Source organism: Neopsephotus bourkii, unplaced genomic scaffold, assembly GCF_033783945.1.
Source record: "Neopsephotus bourkii isolate Nb327-2 ecotype Australia unplaced genomic scaffold, CSIRO-AGI_Nbou_v1 NB_1245, whole genome shotgun sequence".
In the NCBI taxonomy this organism is placed as follows: Eukaryota; Metazoa; Chordata; class Aves; order Psittaciformes; family Psittacidae; genus Neopsephotus; species Neopsephotus bourkii.
The window spans coordinates 85,580-101,416 of record NW_026901730.1 but is presented as its reverse complement, the minus strand read 5'-3'; the positions used below and the strand labels follow the sequence as shown (position 1 = coordinate 101,416).

The 15,837-nt window shown below is 39.8% G+C and overlaps 1 protein-coding gene across 1 annotated transcript in view; it reads right to left on the bottom strand.

Annotated features, from left to right (window-relative positions):
• TFPI (tissue factor pathway inhibitor) overlaps positions 1–15,837 on the bottom strand; it is a 56,839-nt gene that overhangs the window by 25,442 nt on the left and 15,560 nt on the right. Inside the window, 2 exon segments of the mRNA XM_061364644.1 lie at positions 2,499–2,699; positions 14,129–14,248. Of these exon segments, the coding sequence (XP_061220628.1) occupies positions 2,499–2,699; positions 14,129–14,243 (316 nt within the window). The 5' untranslated portion in view covers positions 14,244–14,248.

The following is a 15,837-nucleotide window of genomic DNA, read 5'->3' as shown; positions in this document are numbered from 1 at the left end:
TTTATATCCTGGATACCAACTCAGTGCCTACAGAACCAGCAGTTTTTCAGTTTTTCAGTTTTCTGGAAAGACCCAGGGCTAGCACAGGTTATAAAAAAAAGGGCAAACAAACTAACACCAACCAAGATCTGCATAGCAGTAATGTGTTATCAGGGCACATGTCTAATAGGCAGGAGAGAGTAACAATTTTAATTTGATTGTGTTGGCCATCCACAGAATAACCTGTAAACTGCACTGCAGAATTGCCCAGCACCACTGTCTTGATCTCAGTAACACCTACTGACATATTCTGCTGCTTGGCAAGACATATGTGACTGAAAAGCACCTTCTAGTGAGAATGAATCATAGAATCACAGAATGGTTTGGGTTGGAAAGGACCTTAAGATCATCTAGTTCCAACCCCTGCCATGGGCAGGGACACCTCACCCTAGATAGTGTCACCCAAGGCTCTATCCAACCTGGCCTTGAATACTGCCAGGGATGGAGCATTTACCACTTCTTTGGGCAACCTGTTCCAGTGCCTCACCACCCTCACAATAAAGAACTTCTTCCTTCCATCTAAGCTGAACTTCCCCTGTTTAAGTTTAAACCCATTACCCCTTGTCCTGTCACTACAGTCCCTGATCATAGTGTAAGCACATTAACTAATTAATTTAAAATAACTGGAAGCAATTTAAAGCTAACTAAGAAGGAAAGGGGCATAAAGGAAGGGGGGTGGTAACCTTCAGGGCTGGGGGGGGGAAACCAAACACCAGTCTTAGCTATGGCAGACACAGCCCTTCAGGTGGCAACACAGTGTCATAGTTTAAGCACGGCTGGCAATTCACAATCTCGAAGCTGCTCGCTCACTCCCCCTCTTCTTGCTCTTCCTGTTCCCAGAGGGATGGGGAGGAGAATCAAAAGAATGTGAATCCCACGGATTGAGATAAGAACAGTCCAGTAACTAAGGTATAACACAAAACCACTACTTCTACCACCAGTAACAATAATGATAAGGGAAATAACAAGGGAACGGAATATAAAACTAACAGGGGAAAAGGAAAAAAATAAACACAAGTGATATAAAATACCACCACAAAAATGCTCACCACCTGCAGACCGATATTCAGCCCGACCCAAGCAGCGATCTGGCCTTCTGGGTGACTTCCCCCAGTTTATATACTGGGCATGAAGTGCTGTGGTGCGGAATACCCCTTTCGTTACTTTTGGTCAGGTGTTCTCTCTCTCTTCCTCCTGGCTTTCCGTGCTCCTCCTCACTGGCAGAGTATGAGACTGAAAAGTCCCTGATCAGAGTAGGCATTACTTAGAAACAACTAAAACATCAGTGTTATCAGTACAGTTCTCAGACTGAAGTTGAAAAGATACCTGCACCAGCTACTAAGAGGAAGAAAAACAGCTGTTACAGCTAAACTCAGCACACACTTAAAAAACCTTTCCTCTTACCTCAAAGTCTAAATAAATGAACATCTAATGCATGAATTCACTTGGGAAAAAAAAAAGCAAAACCCTCAACAAACCAACAACAAACTGTGTATGTTTGGTATACTATATTAGGGTTATCACACACCCTTGAGGTGATCTTTATTCTGGTATTTTCTATTCCTATTGCTCCCCCTCAGTACTTCTCTCACTATCAGTTCCTGTTCAGACAACCAGACACATTCTACCTAATTTCCATGAAAGCAAGATCCATATTAGGTATCCAGAGGAAACTCTCAATAAAGTTCCTTCGGACTCTAAAAACATGAACTTGTCAAAGTTCTAGATCCATGGCCATTAACATTCAATTGTAAGAATCCTATGACTTTCATGCATTCCTGCGAGGAACAGGAGTTGGCTACTTTCATGAGGCTAAAAGCCTTAGTTACAAGGATCATTTTTTATAGAAAAGACAACATTTACAAATCACTTCCTTCATATTCTGCTGGGTATCATATTTTGGATCTCATTTTCTTCTTTCAACAAAACAGATTTTTTATGACAAACAGCTATAACTGTCACTTTTTAATGAAAATTATTTACTACTGTAGTTCTACTTATGTTGAGTTATAAAGATGCCCAAGATTTTGGACAGCTTCTATCAGTTCCTCAAGTAAAGGAGAAACCTGGGATTAAAGTTAGCTTAGGTACTATGAAAGCAATAAAGGGCATCTGTGCTGCCCACCAGCTTAGCCAGACTTAGAATAAATTTTAATGTAAGAACTCATTCAAAACAAGGGCTCTAGCTAGAAAATAAGCTTTCTCTCATTGGTCTTTCTATTCCACAAGTCCACTAAAAGAAGTCACACTTATCTTTTCTGAATCCTGAACGTTTGCTTGCACAGTGTAAAGTAATTCAGATATCTAAAACCAAGTATAGTACTTGGGAACAAAATTAAAGGCATCAAATTACTGTATTAATAGGAACTGAAGAGGGCCTCTATTTCCAAAATTCAGATGGTTTGTGGATGAGAAATAACATGCAAATAAAGAACTAATATAAGAGAATGTGTACTGGCCTGTTACCACACACTTCTTCTGACATTCTTCCAGTGTTAGAAAGTTGTTTTCATTGCCATGGCATCCACCATATTCAAATATTTCACACTCATGGCTTTGAATATTGAAGTAATAGCGCATATGGATTGCTTTGCATGGACCTTCATCTGCTTTCATGGCACAGACTGAATGCCCTAGTTTCAGTGGTGGCAAAGCAGCACCTGTAATACACAAGAGAGGTAGAACAGCTGTTAATTAAGTTAATTTGCTTCACTGAACAGCATGACTTCAAAATAACGGTGCTTGCATCTTCTGCTAGACAGGCACTACATAACATCTGGCTGTAAAGCTCTGACCACTCTAAACATAAATGTAGAAAGAAAATCGTCATTTGCACAGCGACACAAAGTCCATTTGAGCAAACCGAGTATGCGACTTCAAGTTTCAACCGAAACAGCTCATATTATAAACTTTAACTTCTCATCATAAACATCTCCCTCCCACCCACCTCCCATATGAAGACAGGCTGAGAAATTTTGGGCTTTTCATCCTGAAGAAGAGAAGGCTGCATGGAGACCTTATAGCAGCTTTCCAGTATCTGAAGGGGGTCTACAAGGATGATGGGGAGGGATTCTTCTTTAGGAACTGTAGTGATAGGACAAAGGGTAATGAGTTCAAACTTAAACAGGGGAAGTTTAGGTTAGATATAAGGAAAAAGTTCTTTACTGTGAGAGTGGCGAGGCACTGGAATGGGTTGCCCAGGAAAGCTGTGAATGCTCCATCCCTGGCAGTGTTCAAGGCCAGGTTGGACAGAGCCTTGGGTGACATGGTTTAGTGTGAGGTGTCCCTGGCCATGGCAGGGGGTTTGGATCTAGATAATCTTAAGGTCTTTCCAACCCTAAGTATTCTATGATTCTATCTTAAGGTCCTTTCCAACCCTAACTGTTCTATGATTCTAATATCTAAACACCTATGGAGCTAGTAAGCAATTCTGAACAAGAAATACATTGAGAAAATCCTAATATCTCCTAAAGGCACAACAGCTACATAAAAAAAGGCAGAAAGAGGGTTCCTTGTGCTCTCCTCAATGCACTTCTAATAGTGAACATAGGTTATACAGACATCTCGTAGCAGTGTGGAATAAACAAGGCAAGACGCCCTGAAGAGGGCACCATTCCCCCCTCAGATTACACTTTACTGGCACATAAAGCCATTCAATACAATGGAAATGTCATCATCCTGTCTTTTTTTTCTTTGGTCTCACTGTTCTGGCATTAGAGCTTTTGGGAGTTAAGAAGTACACAACCAGAAAGTTAAGGTGAAAAGAAACCATATGTTTTCAAATTGTGCTATTTCTATGCCTTTCAATGTTTTCAAAGGGAATGTTTTGTAACAAAACATCATATATATAATGAAAAACGCTATTGAAGTTTTACACTGTTAATGCCTAATATGGAAATTCTGACTGATGATCCAATTTGTGATACAGTTCCCTTATCAATATATGGTTTAATATCTTTTCCTGCTTTGCTTTTCCTAGGAACTATTTTACCCTAGAGGCCTTTGAAATCTTTACGAAGCTTGTGTGCTTGCAACAGCAGCAAAAAAAAACCAGACCTAACATTTTCATTCATTTTCCCACAGCTAGTCAGAACATTAATGTCTCTTAACATGTATATGCAAATGTATCCATCAGTGCTCGTTCGTTGCAGCAGTCCAGGAAACAGGAGGGGGAAAAAAACAAAAAACAAACCACAGGGGACGAGAATTTACATGACCATTGCACAGCTTTGTGCTACTAACTAGATAAAGTTTCCAGTTTTAATTTAAAGAATACATAAAAATCAGGCTTTATGACATGGTAAAAAGGAAATTGGTATAACTACTATCTAGCTCCACAGTGGATATCTGGTTTTAACATATAAAGTTTACCTTATTTTATAACCTTTAAGTGAAATGCACAGCTGAGATAAACCCTCATAAATACTGAGGTCAGTAGAAGTTTACTAATTTTATTACATTTGAGTCACTTGTAACTATTAAACCTATGAGAAAGAAACAATTTTCAGCACTCTTTTTAATTCATAGCATTCAAATCCTAAAAATATTAACAACCTTTATTACACAATTGCCATCCACACAAAAATTGTAGCACACAAATTATATTTTCAAAAAATGGACAATTTGGTGTTAAAATACAGATTACGGTTACTATTTTCAAAACTCTTATTAAATATTCAGTCCCTTAAATAGTTTGTGATTGTTTCCTCACTAGTGAAATTTTATTTCCAGAATTTGAAGTCAGGAATTTGAAAATATTATTGAAGACTTTCTAATAGAAATGCAAATGAGTTAAAAGAAACATTTTTAAGAGTCACTAGATTCAGTAAACTTCCTATGGAACTCTGCTTGCATTTCTGAATTTAATTTCTTGCCAGCTGCCTTATCTGAATCTTCCTGAGTCCAAAAAGAATTAGGATTTGGAAGTCTCAAGAGATTCCAAATTGGTCCTCAAAGGTTTAAAGTTCTCCACCAGGTCTGGGAATCCTTTGGAAGGGATAAAAAGGCTCAACACTGAGAAGCTGAGAGGATACTTCACTGCAAAATGAAACACTGGATTTCCCCCATTCAGTAGTAGGGAATAAAATGGCTTCATAACATCAAAGTTTCTGGAATAACCCCTGAAATGGTAAAAATCACATTCACGGCTCTACAGAAGCTGATCCAACTGAAATATGGTTGGGGTGAGGGCTGGCAGCTGGTTTATAAACACGTTATTTTCTTGAAATACAAGAAATGAAAACCACATGACCTGTGTTAGTGACCTCAGTTCAGTCAAGGAGGAGGTTGTGAAAACTTACTAGGTTTCCTAACTACTGGAATTTCAGACATAAGGTTATGTCAGCTCATTTTGCTTTCTACATTATGCCACACCACTGCTGTGGGCTATCAAAAAAGAAAGAGTGTGCAAGCATAGTTGCAAAACTAGAAAGATGATGAACAAATGGCTTAGTACAGTTTATCTTAGGAACTTTCTGGTCTCAACTCCTAACCTATTTCACATTAAACCCACATAACTAAATCCTTGTTTTGCTTACCTCCTGAGGCCTTTCCTCTGCAGTCACAATAGCACCGTCAGTCAGATGTACTGACATCTGCTGCATACATAAATACTGTGTGTCCTGGGTTCAGCTGTAGCAGTCATTTTTAGCTTCTTAGTAGATGGTGCAGGCTGTTTTCAACTTCAGTCTGAGAATTGTACTGATAACACACCGATGTTTTAGTTGTTGGTAAGTAATGCCTACTCTGATCAAGGACTTTTCAGTCTCATGTTCTGCCAGTGAGGAGGGGCATGGGAAGCTGGGAGGAAGCAGAGAGAACACCTGACCCAAAGTAACCAAAGGGGTATTCCACACCACAGCACTTCATGCCCAGTATATAAACTGGGGGAAGTTACCCAGAAGACCAGATCGCTGCTTGGGTCAGGCTGGGTATCAGTCTGCAGGTGGTGAGCATTTTTGTGGTGGTATTTTACATCACTTGTGTTTATTTTTTTCCTTTTCCCCTGTTACTTTTATATTCTTTCATCTTGTTATTTCCCTTATCATTATTATTATTGGTGGTAGCAGTAGTTGTTTTGTATACCTTAGTTACTGGACTGTTCTTAACCTGTTGGAGTCACATTCTTCCGATTCTCCTCCTCATCCCTCCAGGAGCAGGAAGGAGGGGAGTGAGCTGTGTGGTTCTGAGTTACCATCTGGGCTTAAACCACAACACTGTGTCATACTTTTTGGCTATCAGATGTTTATTTTCTTAGGAGTGCTATGAAGTTACTGTGTGTTGACTAAAATCTGTACCCTTTATAACCCCTGTGTGCCAAACCCTCCAGTTCAAACAATAACCAAGTAACTCTGAAGAAAGACGTCTCAAAGGGATTCATGGGAACGGAATCATTCTTGTGTCTGGGAACACTGAAAGAATTCTTCGCCATTATTTTACATCTGGGAAAACTTAACTCATGGAGATGATAAAAAAAAAAATCCAAATTTGTTTGTACTAATATTTCATATGAAATATACCTCAAGAAAATTAATTCTTAGTATAAGGACTCCTCCTTTGCTCTTGAACAGTGACATAAATTGTTCCTACTACATTTTAGGTCCTGTGTGAAATGCACAGTGTATGATATTTAGGGAAAATGTCTGTCAGGAAGGTCACTGAATATTCTCCAATAGAAACATGGGAAGCTAAAACTGGAAGGAATTTTAAGGGAGGTTCACATTCAACTTTTGGCATATTTCTATGGAATAAATACCTTGAGACCTTTCCTGACAGCTGTCCAAACTGTTCTTCAAAAAAAAAAAAAAAATCCAGTGAAGTAAACTTTCCATCCACCTGAAGCAGTCAGTTCCCTGTCTACTACCATTCTTGCAAGATAATCCTGTTTTGTAGTATACAGCCTAAATATTCCTTATTACATATTAAACCTTTTTGTACTTCCTTCAGTGTACAGACAGACTAATACTGATGCAGAGGGTTGACCCATGTACAGGGGGGTCGTACAGGGGGGTTAGAGGAATTCGCTTGCTTAAGAAAAGGTATTGCCTGTACCTATCATGCCTACTAAGCAGAACAAAGGCACTAACTATTGATAAGGAAAAGCAGACACTTGGTTCTATTGACAAGGAAAAGCAGACACCTGATTCTACCGATAAGCACCTATTGATAGGGAAAAGCAGACCCCTGAATCTACTGTTAAGAGGGAGAAGCAGATGGTTGATGGCTGGGACCAAACCCTAAGGCCGTACGTGAAGACTAAAAGGTGAAAAGTTCAAGAAGAGGAAGACTCATTTACTTCATCTTTAAGACCCCTACCCACAGGAGGAAGACTCATTTACTTCATCTTGAGACCCCTGCCTATGACCAGAGGGGGCACTGTGCAGGCGCAAAGGACCTTCTAGCTCATTGTAATAGGAAACAGGGATAGGACATGAATATGTATAGGTGTATGGTGCAACCTTATAAATGTAGAGGGAAACAACACTGGGGCACGCATGACTTTGAGGAATTATCCCCGTGCGTCTCAACGCTGAATAAAAAGCATACCTACTTTACAACTTTTAACGAGTTGTGGAGTCAATCCGCGCATCAGTACCATGTATATAGCCAATTTATTTTGATCTACCTGGATCTCCCCAGGTCTTTGAAGACAGTTTCCCTCAACCTCCTCCTGGAAAAATTGGTGTCTTACAGTGTAGACAAGTGATCAGTGCAGTGGGTGGGGAACTGCCTGACTGGCCACACCCCAAAGGTAGTGGTGAATAGCTCCTTTTCTAACTGGAGACCTGTCAGAAGTGTGGTCCCCCAGGGTTTGATATTGGACCCAACACTGTTCAGTGCTTTTGTAAGTAATCTGGAAGGCGAGATCAAGTGTAACCTAACCAAGAGGTTTGCCAATGGTACCAAACCGAGTAGAGAAGTAGACACTTCGAAGAACCACCATGCAGGAAGACCTGGATAGGCTGGATAAGTGGGATAACAAGAACCTTATGAAGTTCAACAAGTTCTCCTTCTTAAGTATAGCATTTTGCATTTGCTGTTTTAAAAAGAAAATTATTTTAGCTCTCCACAATGGACCTGGCCCTGTTGGATATTTATTACCCATCTGATTTAGGTATCTGGTCCAGATAAACTTAGAAAATCCATATAATTATAGCACCGTACTACCCTAGACCAAGAAAACTGAGTCTGTTTTATTAGAAATATGTTAACTAATGGTTACAGCTGATGCTCACTGTCACATGAAAGTTATAACTTGCCGTACTAAAACCAAAATAAAGCAAAGCAAAACCTCCTCTCCTCCCCCTCCTCCATGATTTTTTAATATAATAGCTTAATTACACCACTTGCATAGGTTTTTATAACAGAAGACACTAACAGCACTACAGGTCTGTTTTAACAATCATCTTTCCACTCCATAGTTTGTGGTAAGAGCAAAGTCATCATCACCACGGCTTGACTTCGTGAACGAAGATTTGGGAAGGGCTTTACCCACGCTTAATAAAAGCACACTGATGACTAAGAAGGCCAATGTGGGATAGGCAAATCCAGCTACAAAAAGCACAGCAGAAGGTCTTCTTGGGTGGAACAGGTGGGGCGCGATTCTTCCTGCGTTGTATTTTCTCCTCAAGACTAGTTCTTTGTGAGCTCTCAAAGGAGGCAGCGGCATTATGTATGGTGTGCCTCCAAGTCTCCCGATTGGAGGCCAAGGTGGACCACTGATGGTAACCAATATGGCCAAGGCTAAGGTATTGTTTCAGGGAGTCCTTATATCTCTTCTTTGAGGGACCTCTCTTGCGGCTACCGGTGGCAAGTTCACCATAAAACACGATCTTGGGGAGGCGGTGATCCTTCATTCTAGAGACGTGCCCTGCCCAGCGCAGCTGCAATTTCAGCAATATGGCCTCGATGCTGGCCCTGCCTGTTCAAGGACAGTGACATTAGACACATAGTCAGTCCAATGGATGTTTAGAATTGTACAGAGGCAGCGCTGATGAAAGCGTTCCAGGAGTCACAGGTGATGACGGTAGATGACCCATGATTCAGATCCATATAAAAGAGTAGACAATACAATGGCTCTATAGACACTGATCTTTGTACTTTTCTTCAGGTGTTTATTGCACCAGACTCTTTTATGGAGTTTTACAAAGGCTCTATATGCCTTTGCTATTCTGTTGTCTATCTCTTTGTCGATCGCAGCATCCGAGGAAATGATGCTTCCCAGATAGCTGAACTGCTGAACTGTCTTAAGGTCTGACTCGCCGATGGTAATATGGGGATGGCGATAATCTTCTTGCGGTGCAGGTTGGTAGAGGACTACTGTCTTCTTCAAGCTGACTTCCAGCCCAAAAACCTCAGCCACCTCCGCAAAGCAAGATGTTAAACTCTGCAGAGCTGCTTCTGTGTGGGCAACAAGGGCGGCATCATCAGCAAAAAGCAGTTCACGGACAAGATCGTTTAGGGTCTTAGTGTGGGCCTTCAGTCGCCTTAGATTGAACAGGCTACCATCGGTATGATATCGAATATAAATGCCGTCTTGTTCGTCGAGGTCTGCCGTAGCCCTTTGGAGCATCATGCTAAAGAAGATTGTGAATAAGGTTGGTGCGAGAACGCAACCTTGTTTCACACCATTGGTTATTGGGAAAGGCTCAGAGAGTGCATCGCCATATCTGACTTGGCCTTGCTGATCCTCATGTAACAGAATAATCATTTTGAGGAACTTGGGGGGACAACCTAATCGTTCCAAGATAAGCCACAGGCCTTTTCTGCTCAAAGTGTCAAAAGCTTAGGTGAGGTCAACGAAAGTTACGTATAACCCCTTATTCTGTTCTCTACACTTTTCTTGCAGTTGTCTGAGAACAAATACCATGTCTGTGGTACTTCTATTAGCCCTGAAACCACACTGACTTTCAGGTAGAAGTTCTTCTGCAATAGCATGTACTAGTCTGTTCAATAGTATTCTTGCAAGAATTTTACCAGCAATTGAGAGCAGAGTTATACCACGGTAGTTTGAGCAGTCTGACTTGACACCTTTTTTCTTATACAGAGTGACGACGATTGCGTCACGAAAGTCTGACGGTATTTTGCCTTGTTCCCTACAGCACACAACTAGCTCATGAAATTTAGCGTGAAGTGCTTGGCCTCCATGCTTACAGATTTCAGGTGGGACTCCGTCAACTCCAGCTGCCTTGCCAGTTTTCACCTGCTGTATGGCCTTAAGAGTCTCTCCCATGGTAGGGGCTAAATCCAATTCGTTTTTCACTGGATGTTGCAGAATGTGCTGGATTCCTTTGCCTTGGACTACACGATTAGCGCTAAAGAGGGTTTGAAAATGTTCAGACCAACGATTCAGGATGGAGATTTTATCTGTAAGAAGCGTTTGGCCATCTGCACCAAGTAAGGGGCTTTGAACCTGAAATGTGGGTCCATACACTGCCTTCAGAGCCTCATAGAATCCTCTATGGTCACCCAAATCTGCACATAGTTGAGTCTTTTCTGCTAGGTTGAGCCACCACTTGTTCTGGATGTCTCTAAGTTTCTGTTGGAGTTTGCTACATGCAAGACGAAAGGCTGCTTTTCTTACATGGCAGAGTGGCTGAGCGAGGTGTGCTTGATGAGCAGATCTCTTTTTTGTCAGCAATTCCTGGACCTCCTGGTTGCTATCGTCAAACCAGTCTTTGTTTTTCTTTGAGGAGAACCCAATGGATTCTACGGAGGACTGCAGGATGCTATTTTTGATACATTGCCAAAGCGCTTCAGGAGAAGAATCTCTAAGTTGGTCTTCAAGCCTAGTTTGAAGGTTAGCCTGAAAGCTGTCCCTCACTGCAGCTATTTGAAGATTATCAACATTGAGCCTCCTCCTTGGAATGCCACCCCTCTTAGGTTTGGTCTTGAAGTGGAAATTAAGTTTGCAACACACAAGGCGGTGGTCTGTTTGGCATTCTGCACTAGGCATCACTCTGGTCTGGCAGACATCACGAATATTTCTCTGGCGCAGTAAAACATACTCAATAAGGTGCCAATGTCTAGATCGAGGATGCATCCAGGTTGTCTTCCAGCTGTCTTTCTGCTGGAAGATAGTGTTGGTGATGGTAAGCTGTTGCTCTGCACAGAACTCTAGTAAGAGGTGACCGTTATCACTGCAGCTGCCAACACCATGCTTGCCTAGTACTCCTTTCCAGGCTTCAAAGTTGTTTCCTACTCAGGCGTTGAAGTCACCAAGGATTATGATCTTATCTTCTATAGGAACCTGTTTTTGAGATGACGCAGGTCAGAGTAGATTTTTTCTTTTTCTGCAGGGTCAGCTTGCAGAGTTGGAGCATATATGCTGAAAAGAACAACATGTTGCTTATTGTGTAGTGGAAGACGTAAGGAGATAATACGGTCGGAATGACCTATCGGCAAATTTTCAAGTTTAGAGATGATGGAGTTTTTAATCATGAAGCCGACTCCAGAAATATGACAAGGGGGTGTCCGTGAAAGAGTAAGAGCAAAGTAATGCTGTTGAAATGGCTCACAATGAGCATGAACTTAGATTTTATGTCACTGCCTTCTTCCTCCATTCTTTCAGTCTTCTTTTGGCAAATGCCAACAACAGGATACTGGCCAAGACTGTTCCTACACAGCACAGCCATTCTCACATTTATTGTCATTCACATGGTAGAATTTGCAACTCAATTGTAAATGTTTCTCTTTGATAAGTGATATCAATACTAAACAACTTGCCACTAAGGAATACCCTTTCTTCTCTCCCCATCTTTATCAGTTTGACAGCTTCCCACAAGCACACAGTTCGATGCTCTTCCTACCCATGTGTTTCCTACCCCTTCTTTAAACAGTCACTTTTATTCTTGGTAAAATTTCACATACGAATAAAATGCACATTCAACTTGAGAGTCATTTTATTCAGGCTTTGGAATACCAAGTAAAGTGCTCCCAGCCATGTAAGGTATTACTGACCAACATACATACACTAGTTAGTTTTATACCTTTTATTTTTGCTATTACTCTTATTTACTGGTGGAAAAATGACACGTTTTGCCAGAAGTTAGCAAATTGAAAATCCTTTTGTATCCCGTTGTACTTGACTTGCAAACTTACTATTACTGTAATTTAAATACTAATAGACAAAAAATCCCATCATATTCACAAAGCAGTGGTATTCAATGTGATCAAAAAGTATGACATTACTATAATAATGGATGCACACTACTTACTTTATCCTTTAATACCTGAAATTTATTGAATTAGAGGGTAAAATATGTCAATTTCTCATAACCATCTAACTTAGAAAATAAATGCTATCAGTGAAATTGCAGGATACAAAATTGCTAGTTACATTCACTGAGACCAGAATTTCACTCTTAAGAAACCACAAATAGAATTTTAATTATCAACAACCTAATCATTTTATAGAGTACTGCAAAATATATTTTTTAAACACTACTACAGAGTCTTCAGTACTTGCAAAAACAGGGTCCTAGTTTAATTTCTAAGCATCACATTTGTTTTTTACTTTTAAATTCAAACACAAAAGTTCAGAACTGTTCCTCATACTAAATCAATTATTGGCATCTTGAGTTATCTTGAGTAACGGGTTGTAAAATTAACAGTGATAAAATAATGCCCCCACCCTCCCAAAAACCCCACAACTATTTAATTTCTTTGAGATTAATTTCTTATTGTCTTTCATAAAGAAAGTAAAAAGAAGAAAAACAATTAATCCAGCAGATTTCTTGTTCTGATGACGAAATGCGTTATATTAGCAAGCAAGACAATTTGGTCTTTGTGAACTGCAAATTTAAGATAAGGATTTTTATAAAACTGACTTGCAGGACAAAGTTAAGTGTGATTTTGCCCTCAAACAAGAAGAGAATATATGCAGTTCAGGGTTAAAGAGAAATAGATTTATTCTGTATGAAACAATCTTGACTGTGCAACATGCTAAGCATATGCTTAATGCAGAACAGTGCATATCTTAAACTATAGGGACTAATTGTGACACAGTTCTAGAGCACTACCTTCATTTGTACTATAGACTTGATTGTGCATAATTAATATTTTTGTTTCAAGGAACACTGCTGCAAAAGTCTGATAATGAGAAAAAACCTGGATGGAAATTGAAAAAGACATGGAAATATTAAGTATAGTGACAACACACAAAAAAAGTCTCCCTTTAGCTGCATTCCCAGTTAGGCTTCAAAATCAAACCTGTCAAATGGGAGCAGTATCCACTGCATAGTTCTTTGCAACTTAAGAAAGAGATCAGAGTTTTAAATAATTTTCTCAAAGGAAAGAAGAACATTTTGGTATGGCCCAAAAAGTCTTCTTGCTTTCTCAAAATTGCTTGGGAGTAAATTGATATATCTTTCACAATGAGATCCAGTAGAGAAATTTGATCCACCTTACTTAATTTCAGTAAAATGGAAGAAAACAATGTTTACAAATGGAAAGAATCAGAGAACCTTCTGAGTTCTAACCGTCACACTTCTGACATGATTTTTCTTCACAAAAATCTCTAATTGGTGAGTTTTCATTTATCCAGCAACAGCAAATCACTTGGAGCTATACAAAGAGCATCTTCAAACCCCAGAAAAAAGGCTAGAGTAGTAATTACATCATCTTTAGGCCAAGCTTTGCAAATTAACTGTGACTCAAGAGAGTTGTACACAGGACAGAGTAACATTGATCTGCAATGTTACTCATCCAGTTTTTGCTCCATTTGTGTGGTATGGCGAGATAAAACCTGAATTCACTAACTGTATGATCTTAATCATTCCCTAAACATTGAACTTTTCCATGGGTTTTAAAGTAGAGATGTAAGAGAATAATTTTGATATCTAGCACAATGTTTGTTAGGATTTGAAGTTCCAAAAAGCATGGGAAACAGAAGCCAGTATAGAAGACAATTTTCTAGAGCATAATGCAAAATTCTGAGAATCTCCCTCTTAGAAATCAGTGCACTGTTAGCCTAGTTCCAATTTCAAACATTTCCCAGACCTATTGTCAGGTACAGAATTACATCTACAGTGCATTTTAACATAGTGGGTTTTGCTGTTTGAGAAAATGTGACGTTTTTGTAACCTCTTACCCAGGACATAGTCGTCTTCTCTTTCATCTAAGTTAGTAGTTGCATGCCCAGTGGTACAGATGAACAGCAAGATAAAGGTTAAAGGTAAGGAACAGCCCTTCTTTCTTCCTTTCATCTTTCCTGTAGAACACATAAATGACAACACACACACTTCAGTCAACTTCTTGAGTGCTCTGTAAAAGTCACTAGAAGGGTAGTGCATAGCCATATGCACTATGGCTATGGGTAGATATACAAACTTGGAACTATAGAAATCATGTGAGCTATGTTATTATAAGTGTATTGTAAACATAATGGAAAACAAGACAAGATTTATAGTTGTGCTCAGCTGATTGCAAGCCTCGTATCCTATTGCCAGTATTAAAGGCATTGATATTACTTTTATTTCAAGCCACAGTTGAAATCACCTCCCAGAATACATAACAATACAAAATGTAACACTTAATACTTTTAATGTCCTGGCCAGTTTCACACGATGTATAGTTGACTACCACGTACAATCCTTCCAAATAAGTTTTACTCTGTCTGCAGACCCTAGATTCATTGGCACAAACACAAGATTCTATTTTTAACAAGTATTACATCAATTGATAGCTACCGAGTTCCCAGACTTCCGTGTAAGCTGCATTTCACAGGAGCTGGTGAACTTTTTGCAACATGGGCTTCAGTACCATAAGAAGTATTTCGTACCTTGTAGATCTCTTTAATATTGAATACCTTACTTTAGAGCCATTTTTCTTCTCATAGAAACAGTATAATCATAGTCATTCACACAAAGAAACCACTTTTATTCCATGGCAGCTGTTGTGTTAAAGTTGACAAAGATTAGGTAATGTATGCACATATGTGAGCACCTCTAAAAAACTTTTGCTTAACTGTGTTAGAAATACATATTTTCCAACTGACTAAAAGATCCTGAAGGATAAAGGGGGAGTGTCACGAGGATGGAGCCAGGCTCTTCTCAATGGCAAACAATGATAGGACAAGGGGAAATGGGTACAAACCGGAACACAAGAGGTTCCACTTAAACTTGAGAAGAAACTTCTTCTCAGTGAGGGTGACAGAACACTGGAACAGGCTGCCCAGGGAGGTTGTGGAATCTCCTTGTTTGGAGACATTCAAAACCCGCCTGGACACGTTCCTGTGTAACCTTATCTAGGTGTTCCTGCTCCAGCAGGGGGATTGGACTAGATGATCTTTTGAGGTCCCTTCCAATCTCTAACATACTGTGATACTGTGATCTCTGAAATCTAAAATTTGGCTAAGCCAATTAATATTGATTTAATAGAAATTAAGGATCTAAGGACTAGGAAGTTCCTAGCCTTCAGACACCGTTTTGTCTTTAGCGTTTTCCTTTGCACACCTTTGAAGATAGATTGTCTGCAGCACCTAAAACAGTGAGGGCAGGAGGGGCTATAGAAACAAATGAGATGACCTGTCATTGTGTGCTTGCGATACGGAGCTATATCAGGAAGGCTAAAGAGAGGATGATGAAGGGGCAGGTGACATTAACAGATTAATTAATTTAACAGATTAAACTCTTAATGATACATCTTTGTCTGTGAAGTCAGATGTAAATCACAGCTATGGTATCTAAGAAAACACTAGTAAGCAACGATGTCGCAGAAGGTGAAATTTGTGCAAAGAGAGATTAACCAGTTTGCCACAGCCACCCTGAATTGTGCCAGAGCTAGAAGGTGCAGTTATAT